The sequence below is a fragment of the Misgurnus anguillicaudatus genome, chromosome 19 (genome assembly GCF_027580225.2).
Source record: "Misgurnus anguillicaudatus chromosome 19, ASM2758022v2, whole genome shotgun sequence".
Classification (NCBI taxonomy): Eukaryota; Metazoa; Chordata; class Actinopteri; order Cypriniformes; family Cobitidae; genus Misgurnus; species Misgurnus anguillicaudatus.
Genome location: NC_073355.2, coordinates 48,925,135 through 48,952,975, shown reverse-complemented (window position 1 = coordinate 48,952,975; position 27,841 = coordinate 48,925,135). Strand labels below are relative to the sequence as shown.

General features: G+C 37.6%; 2 protein-coding genes across 4 annotated transcripts in view; both read right to left on the bottom strand.

The window, feature by feature from the left end:
• Window positions 1-27,841, bottom strand: part of LOC129422198 (uncharacterized) — a 261,102-nt gene that overhangs the window by 113,125 nt on the left and 120,136 nt on the right. The gene's annotated exons all lie outside the window — the stretch shown is intronic.
• On the bottom strand, window positions 188-27,394 carry LOC129422207 (uncharacterized). The gene is made up of 4 exons (XM_073857928.1): window positions 27,020-27,394; window positions 21,566-21,784; window positions 12,120-14,057; window positions 188-2,842 (listed from the first exon to the last, which is right to left on the bottom strand). Exons 2-4 carry the CDS (start codon window positions 21,651-21,653, stop codon window positions 1,491-1,493), a joined length of 3,378 nt encoding a protein of 1,125 aa, XP_073714029.1. The 5' UTR covers window positions 21,654-21,784; window positions 27,020-27,394; the 3' UTR covers window positions 188-1,490.

Below are 27,841 nucleotides of genomic sequence, written 5' to 3'. Positions count from 1 at the left end.
ACATTTGATATTTTTGGTCTAAAAACTAGACTTATTTTCTTGGGTCGTTTTGCTCATGAAGAAAAAGCATCTCAATTTAAGAATTTTTAGGTATTTTTACTGAAAACAAGGCAAAAATACAAAAAAAAGTTTCCTTAAAAAAATTTTTTTTGCAGTGTACTGTCATATCAAAAAGACAGCGCATCAATTTCAAAGTAAAAATTGTTTTTATTCAGGTAAATGGAGGTTTGCAAAAATTTGCATGATGTAGCAGCACATTTGATTGCGGGATGCTTATATGACTTTTAAAAATCAACATAATTTGGTCAAACCTCATGTAGTCTGTCCAATAAAATTTCATCAGCAGCAAGTATTGGATATCTCAATAACTTCCCACCATCTCGACAGATGTGGGTTTCAAAAAGTGGTCTCAATATGGACTTAATTATCTTCACCAATTATTTCACAATGACACTTAAATCATTTGACCAGATTAGAAAAGAATTTACACTCCCAAGGTCTGAATGTTTTAGATACTAAAAATTGAGACATTTCCTTACAACAAAATCGTGAAAAAACCCTCTCCAGTAGAATTGCTTTTCAAAGAAATACAAAATGGACATGCAATCAAAAAAAAGAATTTCTGGAGTATATATATTATTTCTATTGAAGAACCCAAATAATACATTACATATAAAGGAGAATATACATATAAACAGTTCCTCTGGAAACTTGGGAGGAAGTTTGCAGTGAGGTACACCTTGTGACCAACTCTAATAATTGGAGGGAATTCAAATGGAAGATAATAACCAGATTTTTCCAAACTCCACAGACAATTTCAAAATGGAATCCTTCGTGCTCAGACAAGTGCTGGAGAAACTGTGGCCAGCATATTGGCAACCAAACCCATATTTTATGTCCAAAATTAAGAAATTACTGGAAAGATATATTCGCTGCCCTTAAAGAAATCTTCCATTTTGAAATCCCAGAAGACCCTAGAATTGCCCATCTGAGTGTGCGCCCAGAGGGCTTTGAGGGTAGAGCTAAAATATATTTATTACAAATTATTTTTGCTGTGGCACTAAAATGTATTACATCCCTCATGTGTTGTTCTCTACTTTTTTCTTTTTCTTTTTTTTTCTATGTATTTAGTTATGTATTCATTTCTACATTTCTAGTTTTTGAATAAGTTTATTTAAATACTCTTAAACTATGGGGCCACACAATTATGGCAAAAATCGTATTTGCATTGAACTGGAAATGATATATTTGAAAAATACAATGAATTGCAAGGCTGCAGAGAACGGTGCACCATTGCAGACTTATACTGTATACTACTGAGCATGTAATGATATTATATCAGTCAGTTATGTTAATCACTGATATTATAGATATTACAGCTATATAGTCACTGATATTATAGTCAGTCGTGAACTAAATTGGGCCGGTCTAAGGCATAAAACTCCAGGGCTGAAAATGAGTCGCACCTCGGCCCTGCACATGAATGATTTCTATTGAGTGTGAAATTTTGCATGTTTTTTAAGGGTAGCTTTTGTTTTGAAACTCTTTTCACACTCATGGCATGTGAACGGTTTCTCTTTAGTGTGAGTGATCAAATGTGCATTAAGGTTTGTTTTTGTCCCGAAACTCTTTCCACACTGTTGACACACGTATGGTTTCTCTCCAGTGTGAATTCTCAAGTGTGCATTCAGGTCAAATTTCATTCTAAAACTCTTTCCACACTGTTGACATGCAAACGGCTTTTCTCCAGTGTGAACTGTCGTGTGTCTCTTAAAGCCGACTTCACTTGTAAAACCCTTTTCACACTGAGAGCATATGTAAGGTTTCTCTCCAGTGTGATTTCTCATGTGAATCTCAAGTCTCGTTTTATCTCTGAAAGTCTTTTCACACTGAAGACATGCGTGAGGTTTCTTTTCACTGTGAATCATCATGTGTCTCTTAAGGTGATGCTCCATACTGAAACTCTTTCCACACTGAAGACACACGTGAGGTTTCTCTCCATTGTGAATTTTCATGTGTGTTGCAAGGTTACTTTTATTTCTGAAAATTTTTTTACACTCATGGCATGTGAACGGTTTCTCTCCAGTGTGAATTCTTGCATGTATCTTAAGGCTGGATATAAATGAGAAACGCTTTCCACACTGTTGACACGTGTAAGGTTTCTCTCCAGTGTGAATTCTCAAATGTATCTTAAGTGTACTTGCAGTTCTGAAACTCTTGTCACAATGCTGGCATGCGTGTGGCTTTTCCCCACTGTGAGTTTTCATGTGCAATATAAGGCCTAATTGAAAGGTGAAACTCTTTCTGCATAGTTGACACGTGTAAGGTTTCTCTCCAGTGTGAATTCTTGTGTGTATCTTAAGGCTAGATTCAACTTTGAAACTCTTTCCACATTGTTGACAAGTGTAAGGTTTCTCTCCAGTGTGAATTCTCAAATGTCTGTTAAGAACACTTGCAGTTGTACAACTCTTTTCACACTGATGGCATGCGTGTGGTTTCTCTCCAGTGTGAATCCTCATGTGTGCTTTAAGGTTAACTTTTGCTCTGAAACTCTTTCCACACTGTTGACATGTGAAAGGTTTCTCTCCAGTGTGAATCCTCATGTGTGCTTTAAGGTTAACTTTTGCTCTGAAACTCTTTCCACACTGTTGACATGTGAAAGGTTTCTCCTCACTGCGAGTCCTCTTGTGATCTTCAGGGCGTTCATCTTCTCTGAAACTATTTTCACACTTTATGTCTTCTGTCTTCAGAGTTTCTTTCGGTTGAAACATTATGGTTATTTTTACAATCTGATGTTTTTCATCCACTTCAGCTTGACTCTCCTCTTTAACTTCCATCATATCTAAAATAAAGACAGTAAATAGTTCAGATTGATAAACCAGAATGTCAAAACACATTTGAGATGTCATGTATCCATGTTATTTTTAATGTGAAGTACATTATGTCATTTCTATTGTCAATTTCTGCTCTTGTAGTTTAACTCTTGTGCTGTGTTCAAAACACTATAACACTTCTGGTGTTTCCAATATCACTAAACATTGGATTCTATCTTTTTGTTAACTTTTTTTCTTTCAGTTAGGACTGGTTTTGTATTTTTTTTTTAAGTAATTAATCATCTGCCTAATTAATCTGAGCTCATGCACCTCAATATCGTAGTGAAAATAGCATTATCTGTGAATAGAGTTGCAAAATTCCAGGAATTTTCAAGGCTGGCAACTTCCCATGGGAATTAACAGGAATATATGAGATTATGAGAATTAAAGGTACTGCAAAGTTTTCTCACTGGTGAATGAGACATGAGACGTGACCGTCTGATCTGTGCATGTTCATGTGTTTTGAAAGAGGCGTGACTTTGGTAGGATAACACATTTTGAAAAATGCTAACGGTAGCCTCCTAGCAATGAAATCCCGATCCCACCCTCAAGTCAAATCGCCAATAACACTTCCAAAATAACCAACATAAACAACTGGTTTACATCAGAATTAGTTTAAGCACACGTTCGGTTGTGTAGACGTAGTAACTATATCGTTACGCTTAGGGCTGCACGATTTGGAGAAAAAATCTAATTGCGATTTTTCTGATCAAAATTGCGATTCGCGATTTAAAGTGCGATTCATTAGTATATAATAAAAGAGCTACATCCAGGATTGTTGTGTGGTTTTAATAGCACCAAAGAAAGATGCTGTGCTACTGTTTATTTAAAACCTCTTAAACATTGTACCAAGTTGTCTGCAGGACTTTGCTCTTCTGCAGACAAACTTTTTTTTTTTTAATCTAAGAACATTAAAATACAATTTAACAAAAATGTATTGAAAGTTTTATTTAAAATAACATATAGGCCGATGTATTTTGGCTGTCACTACAACAATGCTTCTGACAAGCAAATGTTTAGTTTTTTCTTTTAATCTTAAGACTATACTCATCTTGTTTTACTTTTCAAGCATCTGTAATAAATGTAAATATATTAGTTATTAGAATCTATGATTTAACATAAGAAAAAAATACAAATAAAACACTGCACAGTCCTCACTGTAGGATTTTAAATGTGGAGCTGCAGAAGCTTGTTCAGTTAAGAGTAATTTTTTAATTTTTGGTGTGTAATAAACATTTCTGACACAGAAAGCACCAGGTTACTGTCACTTTAAGACACAAGACAGCTTTAAAACTGCTCTGCTTCAATATACTGATAAACATCCAGCTGTTTATGTTCACTTAGACAAGAAAGAAAACTTAAGTTTAGTGATCACGCGTGTGCTGACTGCTCTCTGTGTGCGCGCTTCAAGAACCCTCGTACCTGTAAATATTCAAAGCGGTGCAGATGTGCGCGTGCAAGAAAGTATAATGTACCTCTTTCGTCTGCTGTGTTCCGGGCTTTAATGAAACCTGCTTATAGTCTGATGAGGCGCTTGTCATTGTTTGCGATGCATGACGAGAAACGGACGTATGTCTTTAAGTCCAACATTACACAAAAGGGAAATGTTTTCGCGCATTTCTGTCCTTTCATTTTCCGGTTAATGAGTTATAATGGGTTTTTAAAATGACTGAATCCAAAATCTGCCAACTTCATGATATTCCGCGTTGTGCAGTTAATTCCATTTGTATGCATTTCGCGATTCTGTCCGTGTTTTCCGCATCGCGGAAATCATATGTCCGTACACTTTGTTGAGGAGTTGAACTGCTGCTCGCGCTCATGTTTTCCAAATTATGTTATCTGACGTGTAGTCAGCACCTCAGTGTTAATGCACTCTATTGGTTTAAACTGCATCAAACGTAAAATGCGCATGAAGCGAACTGTCAAAAACTGCGTACTAGATGATTGTTATATTTGATAGTTTTGAATCGAAAAATCGCAGCTCTTGCGATTCAAAAATCGCATCCATTCACATCGCGATTTCGGTTTAAAAACGATTAATCGTGCAGCCCTAGTTACGCTAATCCGTAAACGACCACAAATTTCATAAGCAACACAATGTTTCATCAAAGTAGAATATCTGAATCCGTCTCGATACAAACATATCGCGTACCTACCTTACCAAAATAAACAGTGACATGACCCTTTGCCTCCTGCAGCTGTTTGCATCTCGTGGTAAAGCAGTAAAGTTACCGATGTTAATTTGGGTTTTTGCTCTTGCTGATCCAGGCAGTTTTTGCTGCTGTTGTTATAAAAGATGCCTTTAGTTTTGTGGCTCCATTGTAGGTTGTCATTTCAGCAGAAAAGTTTGCTGTTCTCGCTGTTTACAGACAGGAGGTGAGCGCACATGAACGCGCCGATGACGTATGGTGTCTGCGTGGACTCGCTGCGCGGTGGGAATTCAAATTGCGCTTACGTATGAGGGACAAAAAAGGAAACGTCCGTTCGGACCGAAATCTATGATTTGTTGAACATTTTTTGGTCCTATGCCTTTCACAGATGACATAAATTTATACAAATACATTTAAACAACTTAGCACAGTGATTGCTATCAGGATGTGAGGAGACTTTTAACCAGCATAACTAAAAATGTTTCAGGATCAAATCTGTTACCCTACCTTTAATGGAAATAAACTGTGAATTTGAAAAAAGTTACAGAGATGCCTAACAGGGAAGTTAAGTGTACTTAAAAAAACTCTTGCAGCATAATTGTTTAAAACTATTAATTATCTTACTCTTTGCGCGGCACGTGAGCATCATGCGGCCTGGCAAGCTTTTGGCTCACATGGCAGTAAATAATACAGTGATACGATCATGCAGGCATGCGGTTTTCATTTTTTTTTGCTCTGGACGCTAACTTTGTTAGAAAACCATACCCATTGTATCAAGACGCGTGTCAATAAGCATGTTCAACTGCATGCATCGCTTGCACATATGACATCAAAATACAGTGAGATCAGATTGCTTGTTATGCAAACATAATGCTTTCAAATAGGGGATTATCACGCTTCCGGGTTTCTTGGGCGGGACTTGTCAACTTTGTGCATGTCCACTTCCGGCACAGTTAGGTTAGGTATCTAAAATCCTGTTAGGCAGTGGTGGAATGTAAGTTAACAAAGTGCAAATACTTTGTTACTGTATTTAAGTAAATTTTCCACGTATTTGTACTTTACATAAGTAGAATCTATAGTGCATACTTTTGACTTTTACTTTGTTACATTTTGCAACAAATTATCTGTACTTTTACTTAACTACAATTCTACAACACCATCGTTCCTTTACGTACCTTTCTCAACAAATTTTCTGTTCAATCTGGACAAACAGAACTGGCATCACGATCCACCGGAAGTGGACATGCACAAAGATCGCAGAAAGGGAAGTACTACGTAGTTTTGGTAAACCATTCTCTCCATGCATGTAAAAAGATAAGTAACTGAAATGCGTCTGCCCTTGTGATGTCCAATACATGTACAATTAACTGTTTCCAATGTATGTGAGGTATTACCTGATAGTATAGAGAACAGAGATATAAATAAAGTTTAGAAAACAGAGAATCACCATTGAGAACTGAAATCTAGGCCTAATGGCCTGAACCCCAGAGCTCATGGAGACCAACCCGAAGAAGAAGAAGAGGAATAAAAGAGAGAGCAGACCCACCAAACATATTCTTTTATGCCCTTGCCTTGACCATTTGACTAAACCTAACATCATACATTCAAACTGACCAATCAGAAGACCACCTTTAACCCCCAATGTGCTGAATAAAGAGCTCTGCCAATACTCTTTGATCACTATCAGTAAGCACAGGAATGCAGATGGTACAGGACGGAAATAGGGGTTGTGAAAAGTTGTGACGGAGTACTAAATTCCTACAAATTCTACAACTAAATTCCTAAATTCCTATTTCAATCTTACACATGCTATAATAAAATATTTATATGGTATTATGAGCTAGAACTTTACATAAGCATTCTGGGGACACCAAAGATTTACTTAACATCTTAAAGTCTTGTGAAATGTCCCCTTTAATTTATTTTTGTAAAAAAAAAGAAATATATAAAATGCAAAAACCTTGCTTGAATGTGGTTCAGGCAACACAAGCATTTTAAGGGGCAATACGGAAATTATTTAATGCTGGGTACACACCAAAAGATATTTTACATCATAACATTTAAAAAATGTGATAGACCACAAACATGAGGATAAAAATGTCCTAGATTTAACCGTTTTGCTCCTATAGTGTGTGGTGTGCAACGATGTGTCAAAGACAGCACACCACACACGGACAGATTTTCAAACAGACGGCAGACGCTCGACTGTGAACACAGGAAATCACGCAAAATCTTGCAATGTTTCTTGGGTCCAAACGTGACTTCACAGTAAACAAACATGGCAAACAACAGGCATAAAGAAATGTCATTAAATACACTGGACTGCTTTTTTACATCTCTGGTTGTCACAAAGGCAGAAAGCCTAAATGTGCATGTGTTGTGGAGACAAGTAAGTGAAGAGCGACGCAATAGAGAGACGCAAAAGAGAGACGCAACGCTGCTGCGTGCCTTGGAGCTCTGTCGAGTTCATCATCTAAATTTTGTTTTCTTACTATCTTGTTCTATATAATATAACTTATTAGTTTATCAAAGGAATACTTTACCGTGACGATTATTGAACAGTATTACTAAGCGAAACGATTTATCACTAGTAAACACCCAGTGTTAGCATATAGCCCGCTAGCATCAACAAACGGTGCCGGCTCAAGTTAGCATTTGCTTATGTCTGCTTACTGTAAATCTGCCTTTACGGACTGCATTCGGATGAACGGAGACCCCATCGCCCAGCATGAAAGCAGTAAGACTCCGCTTCTTATTGTAACCTGCACTACTTGCCACATGTACAGTTTAGCTTCTGCCGTTAGCACAGAGGGGTTTACATTCACTAAGTGTATTGAAGTAGTAAGGCTGACTGAGAAGGTTGCAGAACTAGAAGTGCGCATCCGAACGCTAGTTGAGGACAGTAAGACCGCTAATGTTAATGTTACAAACACTGTTTGGGGTGCCTCTAGTGTTAAGTGTAATACACATGGCTCGGTTCTGACATCAGAGTCAAGGCGGCAGACTAACTGGGTGACTGTCAGGCGGCATAGTCGTACCCGGGGCCCACCAGCTCACGCTCCTGTAGTAATTTCTAACAGATTCTCCTCCCTCAGCAATACACCTGCTGATATGTCTGTTAAAAGTGCCCTGGTAATTGGTGATTCTATTCTCAACAACATGAAGATTGAGACACCAGCCACCATAGTCTAATGTATACTGGGAGCCAGAGCGTCATGACATTAGATGCAAACTTAAAGTGCTGGCTAATGCTTGCCTTGTCTCTACCTATCTCAGCAAGCTTATTAAAGAAAAACATAACAACCCTCGTTTAGCAAAGTTTTAAACTGACTAGAAACAAAGAACAAACAGAAACCAGTAGCAAACTCCAACACAATAGTAACTACTTCATGAACGTCTTTACTAAGAAAATAACTGTTATTAGGGAAAACATCGAAGCTACACAAACAGCCACTGCTCTACCCAATAGTACATTTGATACTAGATTACCATACGAACATCTTGAGTCATTTAAACCTTATACAATAGTAGAGCTCTCTAAATTAGTAACATCATCCTGTATATTAGACCCCGTTCCCACAAAACTACTTAAAGAGGTATTCCCTGTAGTGTCAGACCCAGTACTAAATATCTTTAACTCATCGCTAGACTTAGGATACGTTCCAACAGCTTTCAAACTAGCATTATTAGACCGCTCATTAAACAACCACACCTTGACCAGGGAGATCTTAATAACTTTAGACCAGGGATGGGCATCGAGGGCCACAGTCCTGCAGAGTTTAGCTTCAACCTTAATCGAACACACCTGAATGTCATTTCCAAACAGTCCTGAAGACTTCAATTAAATTTTTCAGCTGTGTTTGATTAGGGTTGGAGCTAAACTCTGCAGGGACACTGGCCCTCAGGACCAGGAGTTGCCCACCCCTGCTTTAGACCAATCTCAAATCTCCCTTTTCTTTCTAAGGTATTAGAAAAAGTAGTGACAAGCCAGCTATGCACATTCTTAGTGAATAATGGTACAACCCCAAAACAGAAAAAGTTGGGACACAGTAGAAATTGTCAGTAAAAAAGGAATGGAATAATTTACAAATCTCATAAACTTATATTTTATTCACAGTAGTATATAGATAACATATCAAATGTTGAAAGTGAGATATTTTGAAATGTCATGCCAAGTATTGGCTCATTTGTGGTTTGGTGAGAGCTGCACATTCCAGGGGAGGTTGGGACAGGTAGCAGTGGGAGGCCATAAAAGTTGAATGTACATACAGGGACCAGCTGGAGGAGGACCAATGTTTAGGAATAGGAATGTTGTCCCATTTTTGTCTAAAACAGGATTCTAGTTGCTCAACGGTCTTAGGTCTTCTTTGTCGCATCTTCCTCTTTATGATGCACCAAATCTTTTCTATGGGTGAAAGATCTGGACTGCAGGCTGGCCATTTCAGTACTCAGATTCTTCTTCTACGCAGTCTTGATGTTGTAATTGATGCAGTATGTGGTCTGGCATTTGTCATGTTGGAAAATGCAAGGTCTTACCCGCCAGAGACGACGTCTGAATGGGATCATATGTATCTAGAACTTGGATAAACCTTTCAGCATTGATGGTGCCTTTCCAGATGTGTAAGCTGCCCATGCCACACGCAATCATGCAACCCCAAAACATCAGAGATGCAGGCTTCTGAACTGAGCGCTAATAACAACTTGGGTTGTCATTGTCCCCTTTAGTCCGGATGAAATGGCGTCCCAGTTTTTCAAAAAGAACTTCAAATTTTGATTCATGGATTGTGTTCACTGACAATGTTTTCTGGAAGTATTCCTGAGTCCATGTTGAGATTTCCATTACAGTAGCATTCTTGTATGTGATGCAGTGCTGTCTAAGAGCCCGAAGATCACGGGCAACCGGTATGGTTTTCCGGTCTTGACCCTTACGCACAGAGATTGTTCCAGATTCTCTGAATCTTTGAATGGCATTATGCACTGTAGATGATGATAACTTCAATCTCATTGCAATTTTTCTCTGAGAAACTCAGAAAACTATTTTTCGCTGCAGCATTTGGGGAATTGGTGATTCTCTGCCCATCTTGACCTCTGAGAGACACTGCCACTCTGAGAGGCTCTTTTTATACCCAATCATGTTGCCAATTGACACAAGTTGCAAATTGGTCTTTCAACTGTTCCTTATATGTACATTTAAATTTTCTGGCCTCTTATTGCAACCTGTCCCAACTTTTTTTGAAATGTGTAGCTCTCATGAAATCCAAAATGAGCCAATATTTGGCATGACATTTCAAAATATCTTACTTTCAACATTTGATATGTTATCTATATTCTACTGTGAATAAAATATAAGTTTATGAGATTTGTAAATTAGTCCATTCCTTTTTTACTCACAATTTCTACTGTGTCCCAACTTTTTCTGTTTTGGGGTTGTATGTATGAAAAGTTCCAATCAGAATTCAGGCCCCACCATAGCACAGAGACAGCACTGCTTAGAGTTACAAATTACCTCCTTTTAACATTCAATCGTGGTGAAATCTTAATCCTTATATTACTAGACCTTAGGGCAGCCTTTGACACAATAGATCACACAATCCTACTCAAAAGACTAGAAAACTATGTTGGTATCAGTAGTCTTTGTTTATGTAAATAAGGAAGAGTCATATCAATCCCTGGTTAAATAGGACGTACCACAGGGTTCCGTTTTAGGTCCTACCCTATTCTCGTTATATATGTTACCTCTATGAGACATTATCAGGAAACATAACATAAGTTTTCACTGCTTTGTGTATTATATCCAGCTTTACATCTCGTAACATCTAGCAAAACCCACCAGTTTTCTAAGCCAACAGACTGCATTAGCGATATTAGGGACTGGATTGCACATAACTTCCTTATGCTAAACTCCAATAAGACAGAGATACTTATTATCGAATCAAATCGCTCCAAACATAATTTGATAGTTTGTTGGAAGGGGGGGGGGGGGGTCGGCCCCAAATCAGCCCGATTATCTTTTGGTGTGTTCCCAGCTTAAACTGCAATTCATCAACTGGCTCGCTACAAAAGAGAGTCTATCCCCATAGACTCTCATGTTATGATAATTATCAAATAACAGACTTCAAATGAATAATAAACAAAAATTAATTGATGAGACTGAAGGGCAGAGCAGCTGCACTGAGACAGCGGCAAATTTCAGAAGGACTTGCAGAGACTTGCTCTGGGCGTTGTACACAGCGCTGACTGCCCGCGGATCAACTTGAACTCAAATATCCAAAATTTTCAGAGAAAATGTTAATATAGGTGCTATCATAACTGATAACGGATTTGAAGTTTATTCATCTATATTCTCGACTAAACAGCTACATTTTATGACACAAAAAGAGTAATGTTTCAAATATTGTGCAGACTTTAAGCTCTACTGCCGTTGACGCGAAATGCATTCTGGGAAACTTTTCTGTCGCAAGTCCACACAAGTCACCTCCTGATGCATTCTCGATAAAATGAGTGGATCAAGAACACATTCTGAGATGTTCTGTGAACTTGACTTGATGTGAAGGAATTGGAACAGTTCTTGGGCCGCAATTGATGATGTTTCACAAGAACACAAAATGAGAAACGGTCCCAATCTTTTTTTGCCATACGCCATTTTTGGCTTTTGTATGCATGTAGACTTTGAGTAAGGATCCTCCAGACAGTTTTATTAATAAGACCTCATCTGATTTCTAAACTTTGTGCCATATCCATCATCATCATCATCATCAAGTTTTATTTGAGCATCTAATACATAAAATCAACATAATAACAAATTTCATTACAATACAAGTAAAGAAAAAAAGAAAGACAAAAAAAGAAAAAATAAAGAAAAATAGAAATGATGCTCAAAAGGGTAGGTAGAAGCTTAAGCTTATTAACACCTACCCCCTTTTATACCATTAAGCCGCAATTACATTTATTAACCAATAAGACAGTCGTCACATGTTTATGCTATCCTGTTCCAGTGACTGTACAATCAACAATAATTGCTAACAACCCTTCTATTAAGACATGAAAAAAAAACTCTTCAATAAGTACAAGAACTGTTGACACATGAATGTTTTCTACTGATTGTGAAATCTTGCGTGTTTTTTAAGGTTAGCTTTTGTTTTGAAACTCTTTTCACACTCATGGCATGTGAACGGTTTCTCTTTAGTGTGAGTGATCAAATGTGCACTAAGGTTTGGTTTTGTCCTGAAACTCTTTCCACACTGTTGACACGCGTATGGTTTCTCTCCGGTGTGAATTCTCACATGATCATCAAGGGCACGTCTTACTGTAAAACTCTTTCCACAGTGATGACATGTGAAAGTTTTTTCTTCTGTGTGAGTTTTCATGTGAGTCTCAAGTCCACGTTTATCTATGAAACTCTTTTCACACTGAAGACATGCGTGAGGTTTCTTTTCGCTGTGAGTTATCATGTGTTTCTTAAGTTGACACTCCATACTGAAACACTTTCCACACTGAAAACACACGTGAGGTTTCTCTCCTTTGTGAATTTTCATGTGTGTTATAAGGTTACTCCTACTTCTGAAACATTTTTCACACTCATGGCAAGTGAACGCTCTCTCTCCAGTGTGAATTCTTGCATGAATCTTAAAGTTACTTTCAGAAGAAAAACTCTTTCCACACTGAGAGCATATGTAAGGTTTCTCTCCAGTGTGAGACCTCATGTGAGTCTTCAGTTTACCTGCTGTTCTAAAACTCCTTCCACACTGATGGCACGGATGTGGTTTCTCTCCGGTGTGAATCCTCATGTGTATTTTAAGGTTGGGATTTGTAACAAAACTCTTTCCACACAGATGACAAGTGTAAGGTTTCTCTCCAGTGTGAATTCTCAAATGTTTTCTAAGGTTACATGCAGTTATAAAACTCTTTTCACAGTGATGGCACGGATGTGGTTTCTCTCCGGTGTGAATCCTCATGTGTACGTTAAGGGTAGTTTTTATTGTGAAACTCTTTCCACACAGATGACATGTAAATGGTTTCTCTCCAGTGTGAATTCTCATGTGTATCTTAAGTTTAACTTTATCTAGGAAACTCTTGTCACAGAGATGGCATGCGTGTAGCTTTTCCCCACTGTGAGTTTTCATGTGCTGGAAAAGGCCTGAGTTAAAGGTGAAACTCTTTCTGCATAGTTGACAAGTGTAAGGTTTCTCTCCAGTGTGAATCCTCAAATGCTTCTTAAGGGCACCGGCAGTTGTAAAACTCTTTTCACAGTGATGGCATGCGTATGGTTTCTCTCCAGTGTGAATCCTCAAATGTTTGTTACGGTCACCGACAGTTGTAAAACTCTTTTCACAGTGATGGCATGCGTGTGGTTTCTCGCCAGTGTGAATCCTCACATGTTTGTTAAGGTCACCGACAGTTGTAAAACTCTTTTCACAGTGATGGCATGCGTGTGTTTTTTCTCCGGTGTGAATCCTTACATGTAAGTTAAGGCTAACTTTTGTTCTGAAACTCTTTCCACACTGTTGACATGTGAAAGGTTTCTCCTCACTGTGACTACTCATGTGTGTTTTAAGGTTATCTTTTCTTCTGAAACTCTTTCCACACTGTTGACATGTGAAAGGTTTCTCCTCACTGTGAGTCCTCATGTGTTCTTTAAGGTTATCTTTTTTTCTAAAACTCTTTCCACACTGTTGACATGTGAAAGGTTTCACCTCACTGTGAGTCATCTTGTGTTCTTTTAGGTGAGCTTTTGTTCTGAAACTCTTTCCACACTGTTGACATGTGAAAGGTTTCTCCTCACTGTGAGTCCTCCTGTGTGTTTTAAGGTTATCTTTTGTTCTGAAACTCTTTCCACACTGTTGACATGTGAAAGGTTTCTCCTCACTGTGAGTCCTCTTGTGATCTTCAGGGCGTTCATCTTCACTGAAACTATTTTCACACTTTATGTCTTCTGTCTTCAGAGTTTCTTTCAGTGAAACATTATGGTTTATTTTTACAATCTGATGTTTCTCATCCACTTCAGCTTGACTCTCCTCTTTCACTTCCATCATATCTAAAACAAAGACAGTAAATAGTTCATATTAATAAACCAGAGTGACAAAACACATTTGAGATGTCATGTATTCATGTTATTTTTTAATGTGAAGTACATTATGTCATTTCTATTGTTAATTTTGGTTCTAACTCTTGTGCTGTGTTCAAAACTCTATAACAAATGTTCTATAAATGTCTGTAAAACTTCCTTCTGCTGTGTGTAAGCTAGTGCAACAACGTTATACCAGTGTAAAGTCAGATGACATCATTTTAAAAAGTTTATACAGTAGCTGGCTAGCCAGAATATCAGATATATAAATGTAAGCTATCACCTAGGGCTGTGCCGGTTTCAGAATTGGTGATGACGGGTATGACGTGAGTCAAATGTGACGGTTCGTCACGTAACCGTCTGGGGGGGGGGGGGTTTGCTCGTTTAAATGTTCGTGGATTGACGCAAAGTGTTATTTTACCATAAAATCATGAATGTGATGCCAAGTGTGTTTTAAACAGTAATGACTTTGAGCAATTTAACAGAAAGCAATTAAATATTTAAAAAGGAAGCATTCAAGTAAACAGTACTAAACAGTAGCGAACTTGAAGCAAAAATAAATTTTAGCAAATGCAAACTTCAATCAAACATAATAAGAGATGAAGTATAGCTTTAGCCTACAGAAATGCTTATTGCTTTAAAGTAGGGAGTTTCTCTCCAGCCATTTCACGCTGTTATATTTATAATAGTTCATTGTTCGCAGTTCATATTTAGGGCCTGAGCACCGTGGGTGCAAAGCACAGACGTCAGAAGTGACAAAAATGTACACGTGGTATAGGCTTCAGAAGTGAGCATGTAGAAATTACTCGATAGCACCACATGCAAAATTTCAAGAAAACAGCCCCCCGCTAGGAAAAAGGTACAGATAAGAAATTTGGTAGGACCATCTATCAACCCAAGACCTAAAAAAAAGTCTCTTGGAGCTAAGCTCTAAACCCCCCACTATTTTGAATTTTCACTGTGATTTCTGGGCAAATTTTGGCATTTCCAGGCTTCATACTTTACCAAACTCCTCCTAGAGATTTTATCAGATCATAACCATATTTGGTCAATCTCATCTAAAGTCCTTTGCAATGTTAAATTAAACTAGCCGATTAATCTGAAATGGGATAGTCTGCTATAGTCTGATCTGTACTTGGTATGGAGCTGGACTGTGTTCATGTTGTGGCTGAGAGAAGAATACTGTCAAAACTAAGTTCATTTCTGTACAATCCCTTTCACCCACTAGGGTGCTGGCCAACCAGAGAAGTACATTTAGTCAGAGACTGATTACTGCTAAGTAAGCATTTTAGAAGATCTTTTAAACGTGTGGCCATTAGGCTGTATAACTCCTCTTTTTAAGTGCTGGGACAATTCACTATTAAAGTAAATTACCCATTTTTATATTGGTATAGTATATTCACTTTTTATGTCTTATCTATTCATTTTTAAAATGGTTGATATATGGCATATTTAAATGTATTATTTTATTTCTATTTCTATATATTATATATATATTATATTTCTTTTTTCTTTCATTTCTATAATTGTAAAATGAAAGCAATTTCCCCCTGGGATTAATAAAGTTCTTTGAATTGAATTAATTGTTAGGCTAGCAGCAAAAAGAACATCTCCATAGTAACTTAATGTAGATTAATTTTGCCTCCCTTTATGAAACCGAGCCAATTCAGCCAGGATAACTGGAAAATCCCAGTTTAATCCTTTATCTTGCCTTTGTGCAATACCCCTCAGGTCTTCTCCAGATCCTTCAGGTTTTGGGACTGTTACAGGGCAACATGGAGTTTCAGCTTCCTTCGTAGATTTCTATTGGGTTCAGGTCTGGAGACTGGCTAGGCCACTCCAGGACCTTGAAATGCTTCATGCAGAGCCACTCCTTAGATGCTCTGGCTGTGTGTTTGGGGTCATTCTCATGCTGGAAGACAGAGTCACGACCCATCTTCAATGCTCTTACGGAGGGTTTTTTGTTGCCAAAAAACTCACGATACATGGCCCCATCCATCCTCCACTCAATACGATGCAGTCGTCCTGTCCCCTTCGCAGAAAAACAGCCCCGAAGCATGATGTTTCCACCCCCATGATTCACGTTTGAGATGGTGTTCTTGGAATTGTACTCATCCTTCTTCCTCCAAACACGGTGAGTGGAGTTGATACCAAAGAGTTCTATTTTGGTCTCATCTGACCACATGACCCTCTCCCATTCCTTCTCTGGATTATCCAGATGGTCTTTGGCAAACTTCAGATTGGCCTGGACATGTGCTGGCTTGAGCAGTTGAACCATGCGCACCTGCAGGATTTTAATCCATGACGGTAGCCCTGTTTTACTAACAGTAACCTTTGGAACTGTGGTCCCAGTTCTCTTCAGGTCATTGACCAGGTCCTCCTGTGAAGTTCTAGGCTGTTCCCTCACCTTTCTCAAGATCAGTGATACTCCACATAAGGTGAGATCTTACATGGAGGCCACGCATGTCACTCTCCACATTTAGACATGCTCTGTGTTTTGTTTTAAGTAATTTTAAAGTTGAAAAGGCAGACTCACAAAAATAAGTGATTGCAAAAGGAAGAAGGCATTTCAGAGCACTCTCAGCTAGGATGGGAAAGTCTTTTCTTACATACATCCAGTAGTTAGAGAGGGAAAGAGCCTAAAATTTCATTTTTAAATCCCATGAAGAAGTCCTCTCTATCAGCCCCTCCTGTGATTTTTAAGTCCAGACAAGAGCCTACATCAGAGTCAAATGGGTTTCTTACCCATATCAGATGGGTGCTGTCAAGGTCAGGGAAATAGTCTTTGAAATATCCCTGGAGGTGCTCCAGGTGGGATTGTATCAGTGGAGAAATGGTGTCCATCTCACCACCAGATGACAGCAGCTCTTGGTGTAATAGTGGGAACATTTCTGTTATTCCCTCCTTGAGCTTGTTTGACTACAGCGTAATCTTCAGGGAAAAAGCACACACTTTGTCTTGCATATATGCACTATGTATGTGTCACGCCCTTGCATGCTTTGGTTAAGCACATTCAGATGAGAAAAAATGTCAGCCATATATGCAAGTTTGAGAATCCAGGCTGCATTTTAAAACAGTCAGCAAGCTGATGTTTTTTAGACAAGAGAAATTCTGCAACCTCCCTCCGCAACTCATACACACGGTTCAAAACTGCTCCCCGTGAAAGCCAGCGTACATTTGAGTGAAGCAGCAGTCCATCAAAAGGCTCCCATTTCTTCACACAGAAGAGCAAACCGCCTGTGTTTCAAGGGGCGTGCTTTAATGAAGTTTACTACTTGTATCATGTCCTGTAGTACCTGATTAAGCTCATCATCTAACCATTTAGCCACCAGTGCATTTCGATTGAGCATACAGTGTGTGAACGTGGCATTCTGGGCTTTCTGTTTGATGAGAGCCTTCACCCCACTGTTCTTTCAAGTCATAGCCATGGCCCCGTCAGAACACACACCCACGCAACGAGATCAGTCAAGTCTATTTGAGTCAATATATTTGTCCAGCACTTGAAATATGTCTTTCCCGGTGGTTCTACTTTCAACTGCTTTGCAAAACAGTAATTCCTCAACGAACATTTCTTGGGAAATAAATCCAATGTACACAGGCAACTCGGCAGCGTTAGCGACATCCATACTTTCAATTTCGAGAGGGCATGTTGGGTAAAAGTACAAAAACACAGCCTGAACCCCAGAGCTCAGGTAAAGAAGAAAAGGATAGAGAATCCAAAAGCAGAACTCATGGAGACCAACCCAAAGAAGAAGAGTGCAAGTGAAAGGAAAGAGAGAAGACCCCCAAAAACATATTCTTTTATCTCCTTGCCTTGAGCATGTGACTAAACCCAACATCACATTCAAACTGACCAATCAGAAAACCACCTTTAACCCCCACTGTACTGACTAAACAGCTTTGCCAATAGTCTTTGATCACTATTAAGCCCTTTGCACACAGACATTCTGGAAAATACACAGTAAAGGCATCCTGGAATTATGCGGGATCCTTAGATTGTTTGTTCATTCACACTGCCATGATTACCCGGCCTCTGATGGTCCCGGAAAGACACGTGACCTGTTGAAAGTCTTGCCCTATCTTCTACGCAGCATCTGAAGTTTGTTTTTATTAGGGCTGCACGATCACAGGAAAAATTATGATCACGATTGTTTTGCTCAAACTTTTGGTCACGATTAAAAATACGATCATTCTTTTAGTGAAAAACTTATATTTACTTCAGTATTTTTATTACACTTTACAGCCATGTATATAATATTATATACATTTTATAGGCCTATATTATAATTTTTTTTATTTTTTTGTAATATCCACAGCTCCCATTCTCTTAGATCTTTTTAAAACATTTAAAATAATTCCGCAAAATTCCGCATGGATTTTGCAAAAGAAATCCGCAGAAATAACAAAAATAACTCCTTAAACAGATTCCTTACAGCTGTACTACTATTGCAGCAATTAAATCAGTTCAGTTTTAACTGTCAAAATTATAAAATATCTGTTATTTATTTTAGAGCCTTTTTTTGTTTGTTAAATTAAGGTTTTTGATACTGACCAAGCGGTTAGCGGCCGACAGCTAACATCATGTTGACGACTTGTTTGATCAAATGAGCCTCTCAAATCAACAATTCACTTGCCTACAATAACGTCTATATAATATATATATTTTCAGCATATAACAATGTTAGTTTAAATGTTTAATATCAACAACCTATTTTTTTAAAAGCGGAGCGGGGCTGCTTTGTTGCTCACAGACGGCGGGGTGCAGAAAAATAGTGAATCAAAACAAAACAAAATAAACATGAAACTAAATAAACATGCAGGTTGCTTTACCTTACACATTCGCTATGCATCAATTAAAATTCAAGGCTTTACACCACATTTTTTACATGACTACCGAAAGAAGTCTTTTATAGATTATGCACAGTATTTGAGGTTTTTATTCAGTTCTCCATATCCCCGAAGCACTGAAGGTCCTGCTGCTGGCGGAGACGCTAAACACCGTTGAAACAGGTGCATGTGCGTAGTGGACTCGTGCGATAGGTTAAACGTCTTTCTTTTACAATTTATCAATGTCTCAACGTTTCTTTTAATTAAATTATATATAAAGGTGGAGAAGCCTAAAAAAATCCAGAGGCCTGCCCGCATATCAACTGTGATGTTAAAATTGGTCCGAAACCCGACCCAATGGGCGTAAAAAGGCTGAAATGCAGGGCTCTAATATACATTTATATCAAATTAGAATTAAACTAAAATAAAAACAAAACATTTTTGAATAAAAAATGCCTAAGATATGCCTTTTATGTGGCAATATTTTTTTAAACCCCTTGCTGCTCACGGTGCTTATTGGACACATATCCTAACATACATGATACGCGATCCATTATTGTTGTCTGTGTCTTGGATGGTCGGGGATTTTTTTATGGTTGCGGCTTGTGTCTTCAGCTTTTGAAACTCTTGATATTTCACGTTTGGACGGAACAGGAGCACAGTTTTCTGCACTTTCTTCTTGTTGCTCTGCCATTATGTTCGAATGACTGTAAATCTCGTGATGCTAATGTATTCAGACTGCACTTGCAAAGAAACACTCCGTTTACTCTGACTCCGCCCATAACAAACACTTTGCTTGATTCTAGACCATGTGTTTTGTGCTTGGTCTTTGCACATTAATCGCGACGATTGTCATTAATTAATCGTGGGGCACGCATATCGTTATCATGATAAAAATACGATTAATCGTGCAGCCCTAGTTTTTATGTATTATTTCTCTCTCCAGAAACCACTCGCGTGCATTTTTGTTTATGATAAGATTATAAAGGAGCGCGTGATGCGCCGTTCTAATGCTGGTGAATGATCTCAGCTTTTGAGTGGATATTTGACAAGCTCCCTGATCTCTGCTTTAATACAGTTTTCAGACTTTTCTCATCGTGATTGTTTATATGCATTTAAAACCTGTATTTTGAGGAGCTGAACGATATATCTTGTTGGGATGACGCGTAGGAATTTTCGTTTATTATAGCTCAAATGAGCACGTGACGCGATATTCTTTTATGCAGCTGAATGATCTCCGTTTCAACGCAGTAAGTGACGAGCTAACTTACCTGATATCTGCTTCAGTCCAGTTTGATGACATTTCTCGTCGTGAATGTTGTAAGTCCCTCATTTTAAAGAGTTGAACCAACTTCATGTTGCCATGACACGCGCGTCCTCACTACGGCACGTGCGTCATCGTTTATGCGTCTCATTTATCATTTCCTGATAACTGCTTCAATCTAGTTTGCAACATTTCATATTATCTCTCGTTTTAAGGGGCTGAACCATAACTTTTGTTGTGATGACGCGCACGTCCTCACTACAACACGCCCATTGCATTGTTTCGGCTTCTTGTTCACACAGAGGGTTTTCCGCGTATCTGACTAGGTCCTCTTTCCGGCAACGATCCCAGAAGATTTAGGGGACGAGTTTGTGTTCACACAGATGCTTGTCTGGCAATTTTACGGGTATTTTCTTGGGCCAAAGGTCTGTGTGAGTGGGGTTTTAGTAAGCACAGAAATGCAGATGGTACAGGATGGAAACGGGGGTTGTGACAAATTTCTATAGTTTCAATGCTACAGGTCCATTCTTTTTGTCAACTTGTTTTCCTTCAGTTAGGCCTAATTAATCTGAGCTTATGCATCTAATGTTTTTGTGAAAATAGTATATGAGAATAATTTGGGTAATATTAAATAAAATATGACAAACATGTGCATTGTTAGGCCATTATAGGGGGGCTTTATTGTTTTCTTTCATTGACTATGGACCCTGTAAAGTAGCCCTGACCGCCCCATTTAATGACAGCTCTGCCACTGTTCATATATAGGCCGGACCTTACACTGTATTCAAACTAATTTTTTATTTATTATTATACCCTTATGCCCCCTAAATGATCATCTTAGAATCACCCCTGTTGACCACACTAGTCTACTTTAATGTTTAACTAGTTAGTTTGCTTTTATGCTATAAACTATGTCATGGAGTCACTATCATTATCAATATCATTAGCAAGACCTGGTTATAAGCTTTTTTTTGTAGGCCAGTTATTTTTATGACCAGGAACACCACATTTAAAACAAGGTGGGGAATCATAAAAAGCCACAGAGATTGTTATAGCCGTTAGAAACTAAGTAAATACATTTCAGTCTGATGCAATAACTTTAACTACTATTTTTGTATAAAATAAAAATCTCTCTATAATGACGTGAACACAACATGAGCTTTAACTGTAGTAGAGCATTGCATGGAGATCACAGTCATTCAATCCACTGAAGGTTGCTTTGGATAAAACTCTTTTCCTGATGTTTCAATCTAATTCTATTGAATCTATTATAGATGCAGAAAGTTATCATCTCATGGATTTTAGTTTATTTTCCCCTCATGTTTCTCAATGTTTTTATGATTATTCCTCAACCATCAGTAAAAAAGATTGAAAAATAGACACCAACCTATTTGTTCCTCAGTATCTTCTTGCTTTATTCTGCATGGTTGTGGATCTGTCATCTTCTCAAGCTCCTCTTTCACCGGCATCAACATTATGTCATGAAGATTTCAGTTGTCACACATGGAGTGATTTCTCTGTGTGTTTGACTCCAGCATTTATTGGTGGATTGTTGTAGGAGGAGCTTGACTGAAGATCTCAATCACTTTCACTCTATGGGTGTGAACTAGAAATGAAAGAAGAATCATTAAAACACTTAATGTCAGTAAAACATTCACCATCTGTTTCAAACTTCTTTTAGTTTTAAGTGTAAAAAATAATTGGTTTATTTCTAACTTTGATCCTCATGTTTTGCTAAGATTGACTTTTATGTTATAGGGGTGTAATGATTCACTTGTTTTCTCATGTGTTAATTACAGATCTGAATGTTTGGTGTAAACCTGAGTGATTTGACATATTTTCAGTTAATTTAAATAAACATTTTGATGCAATTTTCATTTTATTTAAAATAGAAGATTAAGGTTTTAAATAAAAGTTAGTTACACATGTCAAAGTGTAATGATGCAGACATCATCGGATTATTGCAGAAGGGTTTTCCTGCACTGAAAATGAATCAGGACCCACCAGATAACAAAAACACATTTATATTATTTTTTTACTTTTGACGCTTGTTTAGTGTGTTGTGATTCGACAGCAGCTTAGCTTAGCAGAGCCGTTTGAGCTTAGCTGGTGACTGACGAATTCTTGTGGGCGGAATTTACTTCGCTGTAGGCTTTGAAAGGTCAATTCTGTTAAAGAAAATATATTGGCTGGCATTGAACTTTGAGCTTTATCATTTTACAGGTATTACTTATGCGATTATAGCAACATTACACACTAACTATGGTTTAAAAAATAGGATCAGAAAGAATGTGACCTTTAAAAGAAATACAAGAGAAAGAGACGCAGAAACTGTGTTTAATTTCTAATTTCTGGATGTTTTTAGCCTAGCTGAGATTTTCAGAGATATGAAGTCCCAGGAACTTATGGCTGTCAGTCCGCTCAACTTCAATCCTCTTGATGGTTAGAGGCTGTAGAGGGGAGGTCTCCTCCTAAAGTTCAGAATGAGTTAATTTGTTTTATCAATGTTAAGAACAAGATCATTGTCCTCCCCAGTGACCATGTGAACCATATTCTGATGAGGCCAAGGATAGTTGTATAATCTGCATATTTACTGACGATGTTGTTATTGTCCGAGTTGGTCACACAGTCATATGAATATAGTTAAAAAAGTATAGGTCTGAGACAGCAGCCCTGTGGGGCTCCCGTACTCACTGTCAGCTCAGCTGAGACCTTCTTTCCCTTCTTCACCACCTGTGGCCTGTCTGTGAAGAAGTCTTTGATCCAATTACAGGTGGATGTTGGTACTCCCAGTACTATCACTTGCCGGTCAACTTTATTGGCCACATTGTGTTAAAAGGCAGAGCTGTAGCCCAGTAACAATAATCATACATATTTATTATGAGTGTCCAGGTGCTGTAAGATATAGTGAAGTGCCAGTGCCACCGCATCATCCACTGACCTGTTCGAGCGGTAGGCAAACTGAAAAGGGTCTTATGTTTCTGGAACCACAGAGTTGATGAGCTAAAAATACGAGGAACTGTTCCTTGGAGAAGTGTTAAAGATGTCCATATACACCTCCACCAACTGTTCAGCACAGACTTTAAGGACCCTCTGAGCCAGGCCATCAGGTCCTACAGCCTTACGAGGATTCACCTTCCTTAGAGCTTAAGCACCTGTGGGTGCGTCACCTGCAGTACAGTCTTATTTGAGTTATTGGTGGCTTTCAGGGGGATGTCTCTGTTATTTTGGTCGAATCTAGCATAAAACGTGTTAAGGTTGTCTGGTAGAGAGGAGTCTTTGATAACAGTTTTGTTTACGACTTTCATGTAATTGGTAACTGACTCTATTCCTTGCCACATCCTTCTACTGTTATTTTCTTTGTAGCAGTTTTCGAGTCTCTGGGTGTATATATAAAGTTACTGTAATTCCACTACTTTTAGCAGTAACGAGCATGTAACAAAATATTTTTAGTGTTGATGATGTATGCCACCTACAAATGCAACTTTGGGAGGCTCCAGCTTCAGATTGAGAAGGGGCCAGCATGAATGTAGTCTGAAAGCACGAAAGGCGGAGCACAACATGGAGGCACAACATGGATTCAGCCATTCGAGCGACTTGCCCGTATGTATTGTAAATAGCAGATTCTTCACTTACGAGAATACTTTGATTAGTAGGTGGAAGTAATTACACATGAATGTGTAGCTTTAAGATATTAACTCTTTCACCGCCATTGACGAGATATCTTGTCAATTAAGAGAAAACGCTTCCCCGCCAATGACGAGATTTTCCGTCTTTCCGCAATACCGTATCCACAAGGTGGCGCCCTTCCGCAACTTTTTAAACCCGGAAGTATTGCCCTATGGCAAGCGGCTGCATGTCCGTGTCTGTTTTAAAGATCGCTCTGAATTGGATCTCTATGAAAAGTCCGTCACAAAAATGGAATTATCTCTGCTTTGTGCTCAAAATGTGGTGTTTTTGCAGAAACCTACCCATATTCAAAAGCTGATAACAAAAGAACCACTAAAGGTAGGATGAAGCGTTTTTTTTTTTTTTGAAAGCAGAGGGTCTGTTCTTTCATTTGGTATATTGTATGTTTATATATTTAACTTGATAACCTGCGCGAGGACGTGGATGTACTGAAGAGCTATTTATTTACATAATTTAAATTACTGTTAGTTTAAATGTACTTACATTAAACAACTATACATCATTAAAAAGTGTTTTGATTTAAGATTTAGTTTTTGAACTTTATTTTAATCTGAGAATCCTAGTAACAGTAATTTCTTCATTTTTGTCAGACGTTATGAAAATGAAAAACGGTACATACCTTTAATTTGAAATATAACCCTCAGCCGCACTCATTGATAAAAATACTCCTCCGTGATCGTCATGAAAGCACTCGATAAAACAACATCCATCGGGGCTTTTAATTCAAAGTATGCATATTTGGAGAAATATTACTTCAATTTTATATGTTTACTTCAAATTTCTGCAGGGGGGGTAATATTTCACCCATTTTTATTCCAAAAATGGCTATATGAGCAAGTTTGAGTCTGCAGTCATTCCCACTCAGTTTGTTTCATTCATACGTGAAGCCGGAGGGCGCTAAAGTCTCAATATGAAACTTTCTGAGAAATAATCAGACGTCAGAGCTCAGCAGCAGCTGTCAGTCAGACGTGAACTTGAACAGTGACCTGCAACGAGCGATCGCTGTTTTTATAATAACATGCAAATAAAGATGTTTTGATGTTTTTAAACCATGGAGACAATAAACACGATTAAGATTATATATGGATTGTCTGTAATTTTAACGCTATGTCAGGTAATTTCATAACAGTACAATATATTATAATGCTATGCTAAGCTAAAAGAATAAATAGCATAAAACTGAATATTTTCGGTCTTATATTATGATCCAAAGCCACATCAGATCACGCATGATTGTTTAAGCACTCGACTTTTGATGTTATAAAGTGAGTTATATTATAAATGCTTTTATTTGTCGTGTTTTGATGGTATGCTAAGCTAACGTACTAGCTGTTCTGTAAACATCTGCTGTCTGGAGATATGAGATATATGTTTCTAGGAATAATTTCGACTGGTAAAGCTTCTTTAAGGTAAGTTTCTTTTTGTAAGAAAGGAATTTAATAAAAAGAAAGTGAATTGAGACAAAAGGAGGAAATAAAACACTAAATAGAATGTATGAGTAATTATTAATAATAATAATAAAATAAACATTTAGACAGCCATATCCAGGATTAAAAGTTGTTAATGACTCATTCGGATGCTTATTTAATGAGTCTGTTTAAAACCCGGAGCAATAGGACAATAAACTGAAAGGATGTTGTGAGATATAAATAAACAAACATTAGCTTAGCATTTTTGCTGTTTTCTCTAAATAAATTTACATGACATGGGTCTAAAAAACATTTAATAAAATACAGAGTTTTAGAGGTATCATCTTCAGATTTAAAACAGAACATGGTCAGACCTGTGGCTTTATCTGCAGAGCATTTCTAGATTGCTCCAAGGCCATTTTTATTTAGTTTTTCATAACAATATTTCATAAATGTTTGGTGGAGTTAATAAACAAGTATAATTTAAGCTCTCTATAACAACTTTTTTCATTATGACAGTAACTAATGTTCACCTCTTAATAAACTTCCAAGTGTCTGCTTTCAAATGAGACCAAACTTATGCTTTTAGTGCAAAGACTTCATAAACTGTATCTATTTTAGTTTAGCTATGACATTTTTTGTGGGGGGGTTCAGAAAACAAAAAAAGGTTAACAGGTTAAAGAAGAACATTTTCTGGAAGGCATTAAACTTTGGTGAAAATCATGAAAAACGCTGGCGCTGGCTGGCAACTTTTTTTAAAAACGCTGGCGGTGAAAGAGTTAAACAAAGGGTGTTTGAGGCATGAAAGTTAATTTCTTCATCTTATGTTTTTTAGTTGGGTTTGAAAGTCACCAAATCCAACCTTTTATTACTTTAATCACCGTCTTGTTACCTAAAACATAACATTATTTTGAAACATGTTAGCAACTCCTAGTAAATGATAGCTGGGATTGAAAAAAATTTACACAGCAGGGTTAGTTGTAACACAGTGTTACCATTAAGCCTCAGGTATACAATGATAATGAAATAAAAACTCAAAAACTATGATACTATTAATCAAAATGATAACTGTCAATACAATATCAGGGGAAATAACTCACAATTATTATTTTGTGTCTTAATTGTGTAGCCCTTTCAAAAAATCTATTTATATTAATTGATGCATAATACAAGGATGGTTAGATGAAGGATCATGGATGGATGAATGTGTGGATATCTATATTATAGATATAAACAATATCCACCTTTAGTATAAACAGAATTTGATTTTATTTAAAACGTTATGTTAAAATAAAATTTCTAGCAGATGTTACAACAAACCCTCTGTTTGTTACAATGAACTCCACATATGGGGTAACGTTTGCACTCCTTTCACTTTCAGTATAATTGTAAGATAACGGTAGGTCCCACAAACAAACTTTAAGTGTTCATTTCTAGCAGAGATGTGTGTGTTGATTGTGTAAAAAAATAACTAATATAACTTAAATATTTTTTGAACGATAGAGCTAAAGCTAAATATCGTTACTTTGTGCCCCGCTCTCCCCTAACGTTGCTAAATATTAATATAAATAATAACTAAAATAATAATTATTAATACAGATGCAGTTCCCGGTTAGTTTTAAAGTTGTCTAAATAGTCCACAGCTTCTATGTTTTGTGTCCTCTTCAAAGTATACCGATTCATGATAATAAATGGAAAAAACTGCAAACAATGATATTGGTATTATATGTGCTGGACATTACCTCAAAGTACACAACTGTATGAGTCAGGAGATGTTTATGACGCTGTCCGGACAATGGATCCCTGCTCCAGAGACAACAGTGAGTCCGGGTAAGAAAACTCAATCTCACGGCTAACAGTTAACGTATTAATAAATCCTGTTGACAAACCAAGTAAATAATTAAAGATAATTTAATTAGACTTTAGTGATGCCCGCTTTCGTAACACTGCTTCATGAGATTCTAAACGTTCTTCTTCTTCTCTTCGTTTATTGTCTTTCTTCTTCTTTCTTTTGTGGGTTTATTGTCGGGTTGCGAACCAACTTTAAAGGTGCATACCGCCACCTACTGTAATGGAGTGTGAAAAGAATGATTCACCGACTCGGAGCCTGCAGCTACAGACCCCGCCCAGAGACCCGCATTCTCAGATCCCTCGGTTTTTCGAGACAGCGCCCCTGCTGTTTGGAAGATCGTATAACACCCTTATCTAAATGGCTTTGAAAACAATAGGATGCAATATTACGGTCTCGGGTTTTTTTTAAAGTTATCCAAATAAATATTTGCGTTCCCTGCTTAATCTCATTTGCCACAAAACTCTCTGTATTCTCTGACTAACAAATTACACAGTAGTCTGCAGTATTTCTTTTTTAACGTGGGTGTAATTGAAAGAAAATTACTGATGGAGGGGATACAATTACAGATTGAACTATCTTATGTAAAATAGTATGTGATATTATATTGCTGGCTGCAATGTTTTTTATGCAAACATTTTTCTTTCAGTTCAACCTATAATGGTCTTATTAAAATTATATCACGCTAACATTACAAAACCTGTTTTTTGATATT

Bases quoted from the DNA above. Each gene is read 5' to 3' on its own strand.
- LOC129422207 (XM_073857928.1), bottom strand. From the start codon at position 21,653: ATGTTGATGCCGGTGAAAGAGGAGCTTGAGAAGATGACAGATCCACAA. The intron at 14,058-21,565 runs GTTGGTGTCTAT...TCTTTGTTTTAG, and splicing joins AGATACTGAGGAACAAATAG to ATATGATGGAAGTGAAAGAG. The intron at 2,843-12,119 runs AGAAAACATTCA...TCTTTATTTTAG, and splicing joins CGCAAGATTTCACAATCAGT to ATATGATGGAAGTTAAAGAG.